Source organism: Pleuronectes platessa, chromosome 20 (assembly GCF_947347685.1).
Source record: "Pleuronectes platessa chromosome 20, fPlePla1.1, whole genome shotgun sequence".
Classification (NCBI taxonomy): Eukaryota; Metazoa; Chordata; class Actinopteri; order Pleuronectiformes; family Pleuronectidae; genus Pleuronectes; species Pleuronectes platessa.
This window is the reverse complement of record NC_070645.1, coordinates 8,166,543-8,178,004: the sequence shown is the minus strand read 5'-3', so window position 1 is coordinate 8,178,004 and position 11,462 is coordinate 8,166,543. Positions and strand designations below refer to the sequence as shown.

At 42.3% G+C, this 11,462-nt stretch overlaps 2 protein-coding genes across 2 annotated transcripts; one reads left to right on the top strand and one right to left on the bottom strand.

Annotated features, from left to right (window-relative positions):
* Positions 1–1,523: 1,523 nt before the first annotated feature.
* Positions 1,524–4,111, bottom strand: rpl21 (ribosomal protein L21). Its single transcript, XM_053412440.1, has 6 exons — positions 4,030–4,111; positions 3,162–3,240; positions 2,999–3,060; positions 2,779–2,891; positions 1,804–1,954; positions 1,524–1,648 (listed from the first exon to the last, which is right to left on the bottom strand). Exons 2-6 carry the CDS (start codon positions 3,226–3,228, stop codon positions 1,559–1,561), a joined length of 483 nt encoding a protein of 160 aa, XP_053268415.1. The 5' UTR covers positions 3,229–3,240; positions 4,030–4,111; the 3' UTR covers positions 1,524–1,558.
* An 800-nt stretch (positions 4,112–4,911) lies between these two features.
* On the top strand, positions 4,912–11,202 carry usp12a (ubiquitin specific peptidase 12a). Its single transcript, XM_053412439.1, has 9 exons — positions 4,912–5,254; positions 6,310–6,390; positions 6,940–7,153; positions 7,358–7,593; positions 7,934–8,010; positions 8,651–8,734; positions 8,829–9,026; positions 10,080–10,158; positions 10,274–11,202. Exons 1-9 carry the CDS (start codon positions 5,207–5,209, stop codon positions 10,373–10,375), a joined length of 1,119 nt encoding a protein of 372 aa, XP_053268414.1. The 5' UTR covers positions 4,912–5,206; the 3' UTR covers positions 10,376–11,202.
* The last annotated feature ends 260 nt before the right edge of the window (positions 11,203–11,462 follow it).

Sequence of the window (11,462 nt, the reverse complement as noted above, 5' to 3'; positions counted from 1 at the left end):
GAAATCTCACCTAGGGCGCCAACATTGCCAGGGCCGGCCCTGATTTTGCCTGTCTGTTGTCATGACTCAACTGTTTCCAGTTCTTGTATCTGATCTCAACGCTGCTGTTCTGGAGTTTATATACCATTAATCGCTGTGAACTATTTACTTTATCAGATATAGCAGCACAAATCAGTCAGTCAGCCTGAATAATAACACAAACATACTTGTGTTTATTTTAGTGATAATGTGAGGTTTCAAAAGTGCTCCAACATTTGTCCTTAATAAGTTGAGGTAATAAAACACACCAGTGTAATCAGTAACACTCATTTAGATACAACACACTTTTGTGAGGCCTTCGTTAGTGGTACAGAATAATTATCAACCCCAGGTCACAGCTGATGTTTGACTCTCAACTAACACGTTTTCTCCGTTACAGTTTTTCTCCATTGCTTTGGCTCATTTCACGAAACAGAAATGACATTCTCAAAACAACACGTGCAAACCTCCAAACCACTGGGCACTTGTTCACAACAGATTGGAATATCTCATTCCTTTAATCAAATTGCAATTGTATTAGCACATCCTTGCAATGACAAGTACAATTTCCAACAGCTTTCACAAATTTCAAATGATTTAGCACACCTTTGCAACGGTTAGGTACAATTGCCTTCAGTTAGCCCAATTACCAATTGAATATATATTGCTGGTGAAAACTGACTGTCGCTTCTCAGTCAAGTGGTTGTTCTCTGGAGAACATGTTGGCATAATTTCATTGTTTACATCATCACCTGCACAATAGTTCACTCTGTCAAAATCGTACAGGCACATAATACCATGAAAAACATCATGGTATATACTGTAATAAGGATATCTTGGATCATTGGCTTAATTTTCAGGTGCAACTAGAACTTCAGTTATCAAGGTTGAGTTTCACACATCTGATCACCAATCACACAGTAAGTTTACAGTTTTTCTCAATTGCTTTGGCTCATTTCACGAAACAGAAATGACATTCTCAGAGCTCTAAGTGCAATTGGCAAAATAACAGAAAAACATTATTGGTTGTTCTATTCATATGACCCTGTGATGTCATAAGTGAGGCAGCATGGAGAACACCAGAACCCTAAAAATGAGGCAGGTGGATTGAAGTTTTCCTCTACAATAGTTAGGATGACACATCTATATCGACAATATGGGTCAGAGAACTTATTAAATCTTAGTGCAGAACTGGATCAGGAGCCTCCAGAAATAAATTTACCTTAGACATTGCAAGATACTTTGTTTTACAAAATTTGTTTATTTCTCAAAAAATATTTTCTTTGTGAATATTTATGTTTTTGCAATTTAGTGCATATGGCCCCCCCAAAAAAATTCTGATCTAGCTTATTGAAACGTTGTATCCATAAGGGGACGGCAGAGTCGTAGCCCACTTAAGTGATCTACTTCTGATTTCATTTTAAGCCATCAGGCAGAGTAAAAAGTTAATCATGACACACAAACATACATTCACAAGTGTGAACAGACAACACCATGACGAGCAGTTGAGTGTACAAATATTTTTATTCTTGTGAGCACTTTAAGCCATGAACTCGAAGGGGATGGGCTCCAGCAGCTGTGGCACGTTCTTCTTGGTGCTGACGAAGTGAGCATCACGAGGAGGAGCGGGCTGTAGAGACAAAGAGGGAAGTTTAGGTCATTGAATTAGAAAAAGAAAGAAAAAAAACTCTAATTAAATACAATTGAATCAAGTTGCACTGACAACTGCATTACTTCTATTAATTTAAAATCTGAATTCACCAGTGTGATTTCACCAAGACATACCTGACGCTTCAGTTCCACCCAGCTGCCCTTCTGCTTGGCCTCCATCTTCCTGCTCTCGTTCTCTTTGACGCGCTGCAGGAAACTGTCCCTGCTCTTTGAGTGCTTCACATGCTCAATGCGCACATTGATCCTCTTGGCCAGGATCCTGCCCCTGTGAAAGCCCAGAGGATAAACATATTCATATCCAACCCATTCAACTTTTAAATTTTTATTTGCACCAAACTAAACAGCAGAAGTGTTGAAAGATCTGCTTTACTCGGCTGTCCCCTCAGTACAGCCCCAGGTCAAACAAAAGTTAGACTGGGGTGCTTAAGGATGAAATAATTTCCCCCATGTGAATGACCACTGAGGACATTAAGAATCCAGGTGGCAAAGTGAAGATGGGGTTATGTTATTTTTCCTATAAATGACGTTTAAGAGCAAATACACAAAAAGAAATGACATTTATTCAACAGACATTCAATGCAACTTTGAACAGTGGCTCTTTATAATCAATACCCAAGATGTCCTCTAAAAAAAAGTCTGGTTTGCAGTTGTATTTGCATTGTGGTTTTCATCTTAATGATTGTTGAACTCAGTTGAATGTTGCTCAGAAGTTGCCAACATCTGCTGGTAATTGTTAACTAAATTTGTGCAGAAGATCAAACGTACAAGTGATACTCATCACGTACAGATCTAGAGAGAAGCACATAGATATCACATGTTGCATCTGGTCTAAAAAGGCATCATGGGGTTAGTATAGACTCAAACATAATAGAGTAGGTTCCCTTAGTTTTGGGTTGTTGTATGCTGGTCAATTTCATATTGATGACAAAACAAATGTGTGGCTTCAACAAATAGGAAAACTGTTTGAATTACTAAATGTAATCCGGTTTTGATTTGCAAGTGCTGATTTTTTTTGGTGTGAGCCAGTTCAAAGTTACACGAGCATACACGTTCAGATATATCGGACAATAATTGCAACTTCCGACTTACTTGACCTGCTTGTTGACAATGATGCCGACAGCATGTTGGGTTACGTTGTAGACACGTCCTGTCTTGCCATGGTAACACTTGTGGGGCATTCCCTTCTGAATGGTGCCTGTGCCCTGGAAAGAATCACATGTAACAATGCATTACAAACAGCAATGTTAACTATTCATCTAAATCCTAAGGGCAAGGACCTTGGAGCATTTCACTTTCCCCACTGTCTTACCTTGATGTCAACGATGTCACCCTTCTTGTAGATACGCATGTAAGTGGACAGGGGGATTGGGCCTGTGGGGAACATGCAAATTAATTCATGTTATTTTGCCGTGGTCCTGGTTGTAAGAAACAATCAACAATGAAAACAAATGCACTTAATAACATGGACTCACCGTGCTTGCGGAATGGCCTGCTGAACATGTACCTGGTCCCCCTCCTCTTGCCTCTGGTGTTCGTCATGATGCCTGATTACTGAGAGACAGAAAATCAGGGTCAGCCATGATGAGTTATAGGAAGAATTTTACTTTTAAATAATTGGAAATGATTTCAGTCCTTGAATGTACTTTGTTTTAATCTAACTGCATCACAAGAAAGGAGATGTGTCACGTCAGTAGTATTTAGTGTCCCAAAAAGAAGGATCACTAAAATTCACTAGAAAGGGTAAAGGGTGTTTGACTGCAGTGACAATACATAAAGGCCTATACCCTGTCCACACCTTGTTGCTACATAAGCTGAGCTCATTGTGCATGAAACAGCTGATCCAAGTAAACGACAACAGTCAGAATAGATTTAAACACCTTATATGATCAAGTTAATATACGTGGAACTTGATCCGTTTTACTTGACGCTATGCAACCAGGCAGCTAATTCAACAGCCTATGAGCGGATTTATGGTCAACTATGGGACTAGATTAACTAAGTAGGTGACATTTACGCAGTGATGTAGTTATATTAGACCGAGCATTAAATAGAAATGTCGGTTAGGTTGGAGTTAAGTGGTGGAATCAAGGATTTAGAGGAATATACAGTTTCAATGCTGATTGTTTCTGAGCTAGCGGATCCCACATGGAGAGCCACGCCGCTGCTCCTGCTGCTCCTGCTGACTTTACACGAACAATATCCCTCCGAGAAAAGATTTCTCACCATAAATCCTCACTGTGACATGTCAGGATACATGTGTGGTGCGTATTTTAATGTTATTATGTAGGTATGATGAGATAATAGCGCCGAAATTGTTATTTATTGAAGAGGAGATCTTACCCCCGGTCGCTACAAGATGGCGGGTACGGCGGAAAGAGAGAGATGAGGCCCCCAAACTCCGCCTAGTAAAATACTGCCCAGGCAGTCCGCGATATTGCCTGAACAAAATGACAGTAAGACCTAGAAAAACAAAATTTGAAACAGGCAGTAGATCCAGAGTCAGTTTATTAATCGATAACACCGGAGCACAGAGAAACTGAGATATGCGTCAACTGCGTAGATCAGATGTTGACAGGGACGTCGCTGCGTTGAACTCTCCGTTTATCATTGTTTAGTAGATACAAGGAAAAACAACACCAAATCGGTGCAGTTTCTTGTTTATTAGGGAAAACAAATCCGTGTTTTTTGTTTGATTTTTGATGACCACAAACGTTTTCACTTTGTGCATCATGCAAACCCAGAAAAACAAACCTAACATGGGCATGCTAGCTAACGTTTAACTTATGTAACTCAAATTAATAACTCATCAAAGATCATGGATGAACTATGTGTTTATTTATTTTGTTGGAAACATACACAAACTACATGCAACATTTCTTTGCTTTGTCACAGTGTATTTTCTTAATAGTCCAGTGTGTACGATTTAGGTGAAAGGGATCTATTGGCAGAAATGGAATGCAAAATAATGGTGATCATCTAAATTGTACCTTTATGTTTAAATACTTTATATTTACATTAGAAGCAGCCATGTTTTTAACAATAGCCCAGACTGAAGAAATGTTTGAGTTTTTTTATGACAACTGAAGGCTCCCACAGGTTCTCTCTCATGTTTGTTACTCAGGGGTATTCAGCTGCAGCATGCCACTTCACCACTAGATGTCACTAAACTCTCAACACTGAACCTTCAAGGGACGAACAAAATAATTGAAAGGTTGGAATTTCCCCATTTACTGCCGCATAAGTGATATTTTACCCCATAAGGAGGATGATTTTGCTCATGTCTGAATTTGAACAATTGAGATTGTCCAAATAAATTACCAACAAGGGTTGTGAGGACGCTTGTGGGGCGTAAACGGAACACTCCGCTTGTGCGTGGACGAAGCTAAGCCGGAAGTAAGTGGCAGTTAACGCTCTCGTGTTTTTTCCTCGGGCTGTCGGACTGTTCCTGCTCTCAAGCGCCGAGCCAGCCCAGTCTTGTCAGCGCGCAGCGGGTGTGGAGGAAGATGGCGCTAGCCGAATGGAAATCCTAATGACAGTCTCCAAATTTGCCTCTTTTTGTACGATGGTGAGTGCACGGCAACTTCGCACCGACACCCCTCACACCACAGGCCGACCGGGGAACCGCGTCTATGCCGCTAATGACCCCTTTGAGCCGCGGAATCGTCAATGAAAGCGGTCACTTCGCGGCGGCGGTGCTAGCCCAGCAGTTTCCCGTCCCTGGCAAAGCAAAGCACGCAGCCGCCCACCGTCTCTTTCTCGCGAACAGCAGCTCACTCGCTTCCCCTGCGGGGTTTTCTGACCGCTAGCTCGCTTAGTTAGCCGCTCGTGTTATTCATCGCAGTTCCCTTTAAGCTCAATGACAGCGCACCTGCTGCTGGGGCTCGCTGCTAACTAGCTAGCGTGAATGTAGCCCAAGCTAAAACAGGCGTTACAGCCCTGGCAACAACTGGCACACAGCTGGATGATGGATGGCGGCTCCGGGTCGATTCATCTGCAGCCTCTGTAAAGAGAGAGGGCAATTTAGCGCTCGGGCCTCTGGACGATCCACCAGATATGATTAACGCAGGGCAATGACGACATGGTTTATCATTAGCTACGCAGTTGTGGAGCCGCTCCATGTCCGCGTCCGCTCTCTGCACAGTTTGTTGCTGTCTGCACGTCCCGTCAACACTCACCGGGGGGGGCTGCATTTCAACAGTCTCACTGACCTGCACCACATCCAAAAAAACATCCGCATCAGAAGCAGTTCTACTTGGACTCGGGCTTTTTTTTCTGTGCATTTAAAAAAATAATCTTTGCTTGGATGAGAGCCAGCTGCGGCCAGTGGCAGCCCAGCTTCACTGTCAGCTGAATCTAATGCATGTTGGCTTCTAGCTCTAAAAGCCCGGAATGGAGTCAGTATGAGGAAATGATGTTGTTTCAGAAAGCTTCAAGCACCCATTAGTTTTTTTGCTTTATCTCAGCAACAAGTGACCTTGAAAATCTCAAGCTGCTGCCAATCTGATTTGACACTTTACTTGTATAAATACCATTGTCCTGTTCAATGTAACGGCTGAACTTACAGTGTGTATGGATTTACTGAATATAATGTATAATGTTTTTGTCTCTGTGTTAATGCAGGGCGCCAATGCCTCTGCTCTGGAGAAAGAGATTGGATCTGAGCAGTTTCCGGTCAACGAGCACTACTTCGGCCTGGTCAATGTAAGCAAATGCTACCCTGTGCATATCCAGTGTCTTGTTGTATACAGTTCCACCAGAAATGTTTGAATAAGAGAAAATCTGCTCAGCAAAAGCTCCAGTTAAAGGATTTATTTGTGCCGGTGTAGTTTCGAGCACAAGGATCTTCCTCAGACTTCTGATAAAGACCAGATTTGCCATTTTAAATTCCCACAAACCATATGATGTATTAGCAAATCAGAATTTCATAGTTTATATCAATATAAGTAAACATACACAAATTGTGTACAAAATATAGACTTAGCACTTAGAATTCATGTCACATCAATGGTTGTAATGTGTTCAGGCCATAAAAAACCTTCAGAGGTCACTCTGTGTACATATATGGGAAAATAGGGTGAGTCAATAAAACCATAGATCAACATTCAGCCGGATGTATAGAGAAATATCCGTAGGAATCCAGAGTAGTCAAAAAATGACGAACAGGACTCATGATGGAGGAAGGTCAATCTCAGGGACACGTTTCCATTGTGTCATACTTAAATTCTACTTTGTTCCACATTTTAATTATAGTTTGGAAACACCTGCTACTGCAACTCGGTGCTGCAGGCGCTGTACTTCTGCCGGCCGTTCCGGGAAAAGATTTTGGCGTACCGCAGCCAGCCACGGAGGAAGGAGAACCTGCTCACCTGCCTGGCTGACCTTTTCCACAGTATTGCCAACCAGAAGAGGAAAGTGGGCGTCATCCCGCCCAAGAAGTTCATCACACGACTACGCAAGGAGAATGGTGAGAGGGAACGGATAAACTCAGGAAGATTAGTGTTGATTCATCACACAAACAACCGATTTGAATATCTTCACTCGCTTTGTTCTCCTGGTTGGTTGGGAGTTTGTAGAGAACATGATTGCCATAAGTCCCTGAAGTACCTGCTGAAAGCATAAATCAGCTGAATAAACTAAAGTCTCTCTCTAAATGTATTTTCTCCTTCAGAGTTGTTTGACAACTACATGCAACAGGATGCCCACGAATTCCTGAACTACTTACTCAACACCATTGCTGACCTGCTGCAAGAGGAGAGGAAGCAGGACAAGACCAATGGCCGCGTAGCCAATGGCACGTTGGATTCCCAGAACAACAACAGCAATGCCACGCCCGCTCCCACCTGGGTCCACGAGATCTTCCAAGGCACTCTGACCAACGAGACACGCTGCCTCACCTGCGAAACGGTAGGATGCCTCACTGCTATTCTACATCTCAACTTTGAGTGAGATTACATCAAACATCTTCTAATGTATGTCACCATCGCCTTGTTTAAAGTTTTTATTCACGTTGAACCATCCTGCTGCTTGTGTCACTGATAAGTAAACTCACATGGATGAAGATTGTTGGCACAAGTTCGTGTTTGAGCTATAAATTATGCCAGTGTGTGCTTGTTTGCAGTATTTTGAGTAAACACAATGGAACGGCTTACAGCAGAGTATTTAATGGCATATGGCCACAGCTTGTAGTTTCATGTATTTCTAGTATTTGGTTTTGGTTTATTCTGATGTTGTCTTTTCTTTCCAGATAAGCAGCAAAGATGAGGACTTTCTGGACCTTTCAGTGGATGTAGAACAGAATACCTCCATCACCCACTGTCTCAGGTACAGCAGCCACACAGATGCACACCTGCAGCAAGAGCTGAGGGAGCAGAGTTTGTACTGTTGTTGATTGACAGAAAGTTAATCTGCAACTGTATGAAAAAGCAACAAACAGTCATTTCAAGTTAAAATGTCAAACATGCTGGTTCCTGCAACTCATCCGTGAGGGAAGGAGCAGCTTCCTCTTCTTACATTATAGTAAACTGAGTTTCTTTGGGTTTCGGACAGTTGGTCTGACAAAATAAATAAAACACTCTCATATGTTTTTAAGACAACAGTAACCAAAAATGTACTAAATATTAGCATCACATCACCAAGCACTGGGAACTTACACATTCTGAACCCACAACGTAGTTTTTGGCTGAATTTAACCACATAGTTGTAAAGTTTCAATTATTTTCATGTATTTTGTTTAAGTTTGATATTGGACCCATGCCAGATACTGTTGGCTTAAGGCCACTGCCTTCCTCAGTAACGATCTACTTGAGTGAAATGTTTAGTTTGCATCACTAATAAACACATGAGGTGAAATTACTCTGCTCTGTCCTTCACCAGCCTGCATAAGGAGAATCCAGTGTTTTTGAAAGAGTGACATTAATTTGCAGATGTGAACTGACAAGGCTTTCTCTTTATTTGTCTTCAGAGGTTTCAGTAACACAGAGACACTGTGCAGTGAGTACAAATACTACTGTGAAGAATGTAGAAGCAAGCAGGAAGCCCACAAGAGGTCAGTGACCAGGTTCAGTCTCTGTCTATGAATTTCAATTGTTCTTTCAGTATATTCAGATCCCGTGTGTGATGCTGTAATTTGTGATTTGTAGGATGCGTGTTAAGAAGCTGCCAATGATCTTGGCTCTGCACCTGAAGCGCTTTAAGTACATGGAGCAGCTGCAGCGCTACACCAAGCTGTCCTATCGCGTTGTCTTCCCCCTGGAGCTCCGCCTCTTCAACACGTCCGGGGACGCCACCAATCCCGAGAGGCTCTATGACCTGGTGGCCGTGGTGGTGCATTGTGGGAGGTGTGTAGGTCAACACGCAGGGAGACACCGAGAAATCATTGTTCAAATGATAAAATGCAGTCGAACCTTTCCGCAGCAGAATAAAGGAATAATTTGCGATAGATTCAAAATCACAACTCGCAGCAGAAAACACGACCCTCATCATCTCGCCTGGTATGAGCCAGAGTGAGTGGGCGTTAGTGAAAGCACCACTGATCGTCCTTGAGTGATACAACCATTTTATTTATCTACTTCAACCGACAATAATTTACACAGACATATTACAGGGCATGATCAAGTATACTCAAACCAAAATACTGAATTTATCCCACTCCAAGATCACAATTCACAATATTATGCTTTTCATAATTAGTATTAAAGTCAAATTGCTCCAGTAGAAATATGTTAATGTCTGAGAAAAGCCTCAACGTTATTATCCCCTTTTCTTGATATTATACATTTTCATATTATGTGTGTCCTAGTTGAAAAGTGGTTTATGCTGCTGAGAAAGTAACAACAACAACGTGCGTGAGTCAGGCCAGCGATCTGTTGCATCTCATTCCCATTTCCTCTCTTCTCTTCCTGTTTGAATTTGCTGAATCTTGTCAAATAATATAGCCCAATTTCCCCCAAATAACTTTCACAAAAAGGCTTCTTAGTAAAGCGAAATTATTAAAATGAGTTTTGTTGTGTTGGAGTTACACAATGTCTCCAAACTTCACATAGAAAAAAAGTAGTCACGAGGCAAGTTCCCCTCACTAAGACAGATGTTTATGTGGGAGAACCAATGGGTTTCACAACGGTGTAATTATACTCATATTTAATGGGTGTGGTGTTATGTTTTCAGATGGCAGTATTTTAATCTTCACAGTATCTATAGTGATACAAGTTTTCTAATGACGTCAGCATCTTTCTGATCAGATCTTTCCGTTGAATAAAATGTGACCGAAACACACATGATCCTGAGAAGGAATCTAATCACTTAAAACAAGAGAGGGTGGGTCATGGATGTGTTGAACCTTTAAGGCTAAATTTGATCCCATAGAGTTAATACTCTGTTTTATTTCTTTTCAGTGGTCCGAACCGGGGTCACTACATTGCAATTGTGAAAAGTCATGACTTCTGGCTGCTGTTTGATGATGATATTGTAGAGGTGAGTGTGTTTTTCTGTTTTGTCATACTTTGAATTAGACCCTACAAGCACGTGTCTGATTGTATTATACTAATTAAATCTAACTGTGCTTCATGTCACCATCTATATCTGGTAGAAAATCGACGCCCAGGCCATAGAAGAATTCTACGGTCTCACTTCTGAAATCTCCAAGAACTCTGAGTCGGGCTACATCCTCTTTTACCAGTCCAGGGACTAAATGTGGACATCGAGTGTTTCACCACGGACACCAGGAGAGATGCTCGGTTCCCTCTTGGCGCGGCGCAGCCGACCATAAAATCACCACAGCATCCCATACGGTGTCATCACTGCTGGCACAGCTGTAATCCATACCTGTGCTTTTTTCAGCACTCTGTGCCGCAGCTCAGCCGTGGAAGGTCTGCCTCTGTACCAGCTGTCCCTCCTGACCCCCCCCCCCCCGTGTCCCTCCTCTCCCATCATACCTTTCACCTTGGCTGGACGCTGCTGCTGCTGCTGCTGCTGCCGCTGCTGCTGCAGAGACAATGAGACGATAATGAATGAAAACTGTCAAGATTGTTTTAAAACGTTGAACGTAGACGTTGAATGAGGGTTGTACAGATGTGGGTTGGTATGAGTGGCGTATTAGTTTTTGCCTTTGGTGTGGGGTTGAATGGGTATTTAATAATTCATATGATGTAATATTGGCCTGGTGTCTTCACCCCCCACACTCTTCTTGTGCACTGGGATTTACTGCGAGTGGATCATGCTTTTGATCGTGGATGGAAAGGAGGACATGTGGGGGGGGGGTGGTGAGTGTCCCACTTGCGGAGAACGCGGGGTTGTGTATTTCCACAGTGTACAGAATGGTATTTGTATAAATATTAAAAGATAATATTATCATTGGAACATGTTAGACCTTGAGAAGATGTATTAACACTATGGTGCACTTTTGATACCGTTTTGTAGGTGTTGCCGAGTTTAACGTGAGGGTTTGCTTAAAGAGGCCTGTTGTGAAGCGATCATTTTCTGTTTTAAAGAAAAAGAAATAAAGGCGGTAAGATTGAAGCTGGCTGTGATCTCCTCTGTCCCTCAGGTGCGCACTGATGACTCATACCATCTTAGAGTCGCCCCCTAGTGGTGTCAACCTACCATTCCTTACAGCAACAGGAGCTATTTATAATCCATTAACATTCAAAAAGGTGGAAAAGAAACACACAAAGGCACACAGGTATCAGCTCAGCGTGGTCAGATATGCGCACATCAGTAGCTCACCCACTGACCTGGCTGAGGCGTGTTTGCAGGCGGCGCCGCAAGGATGGAGAGAT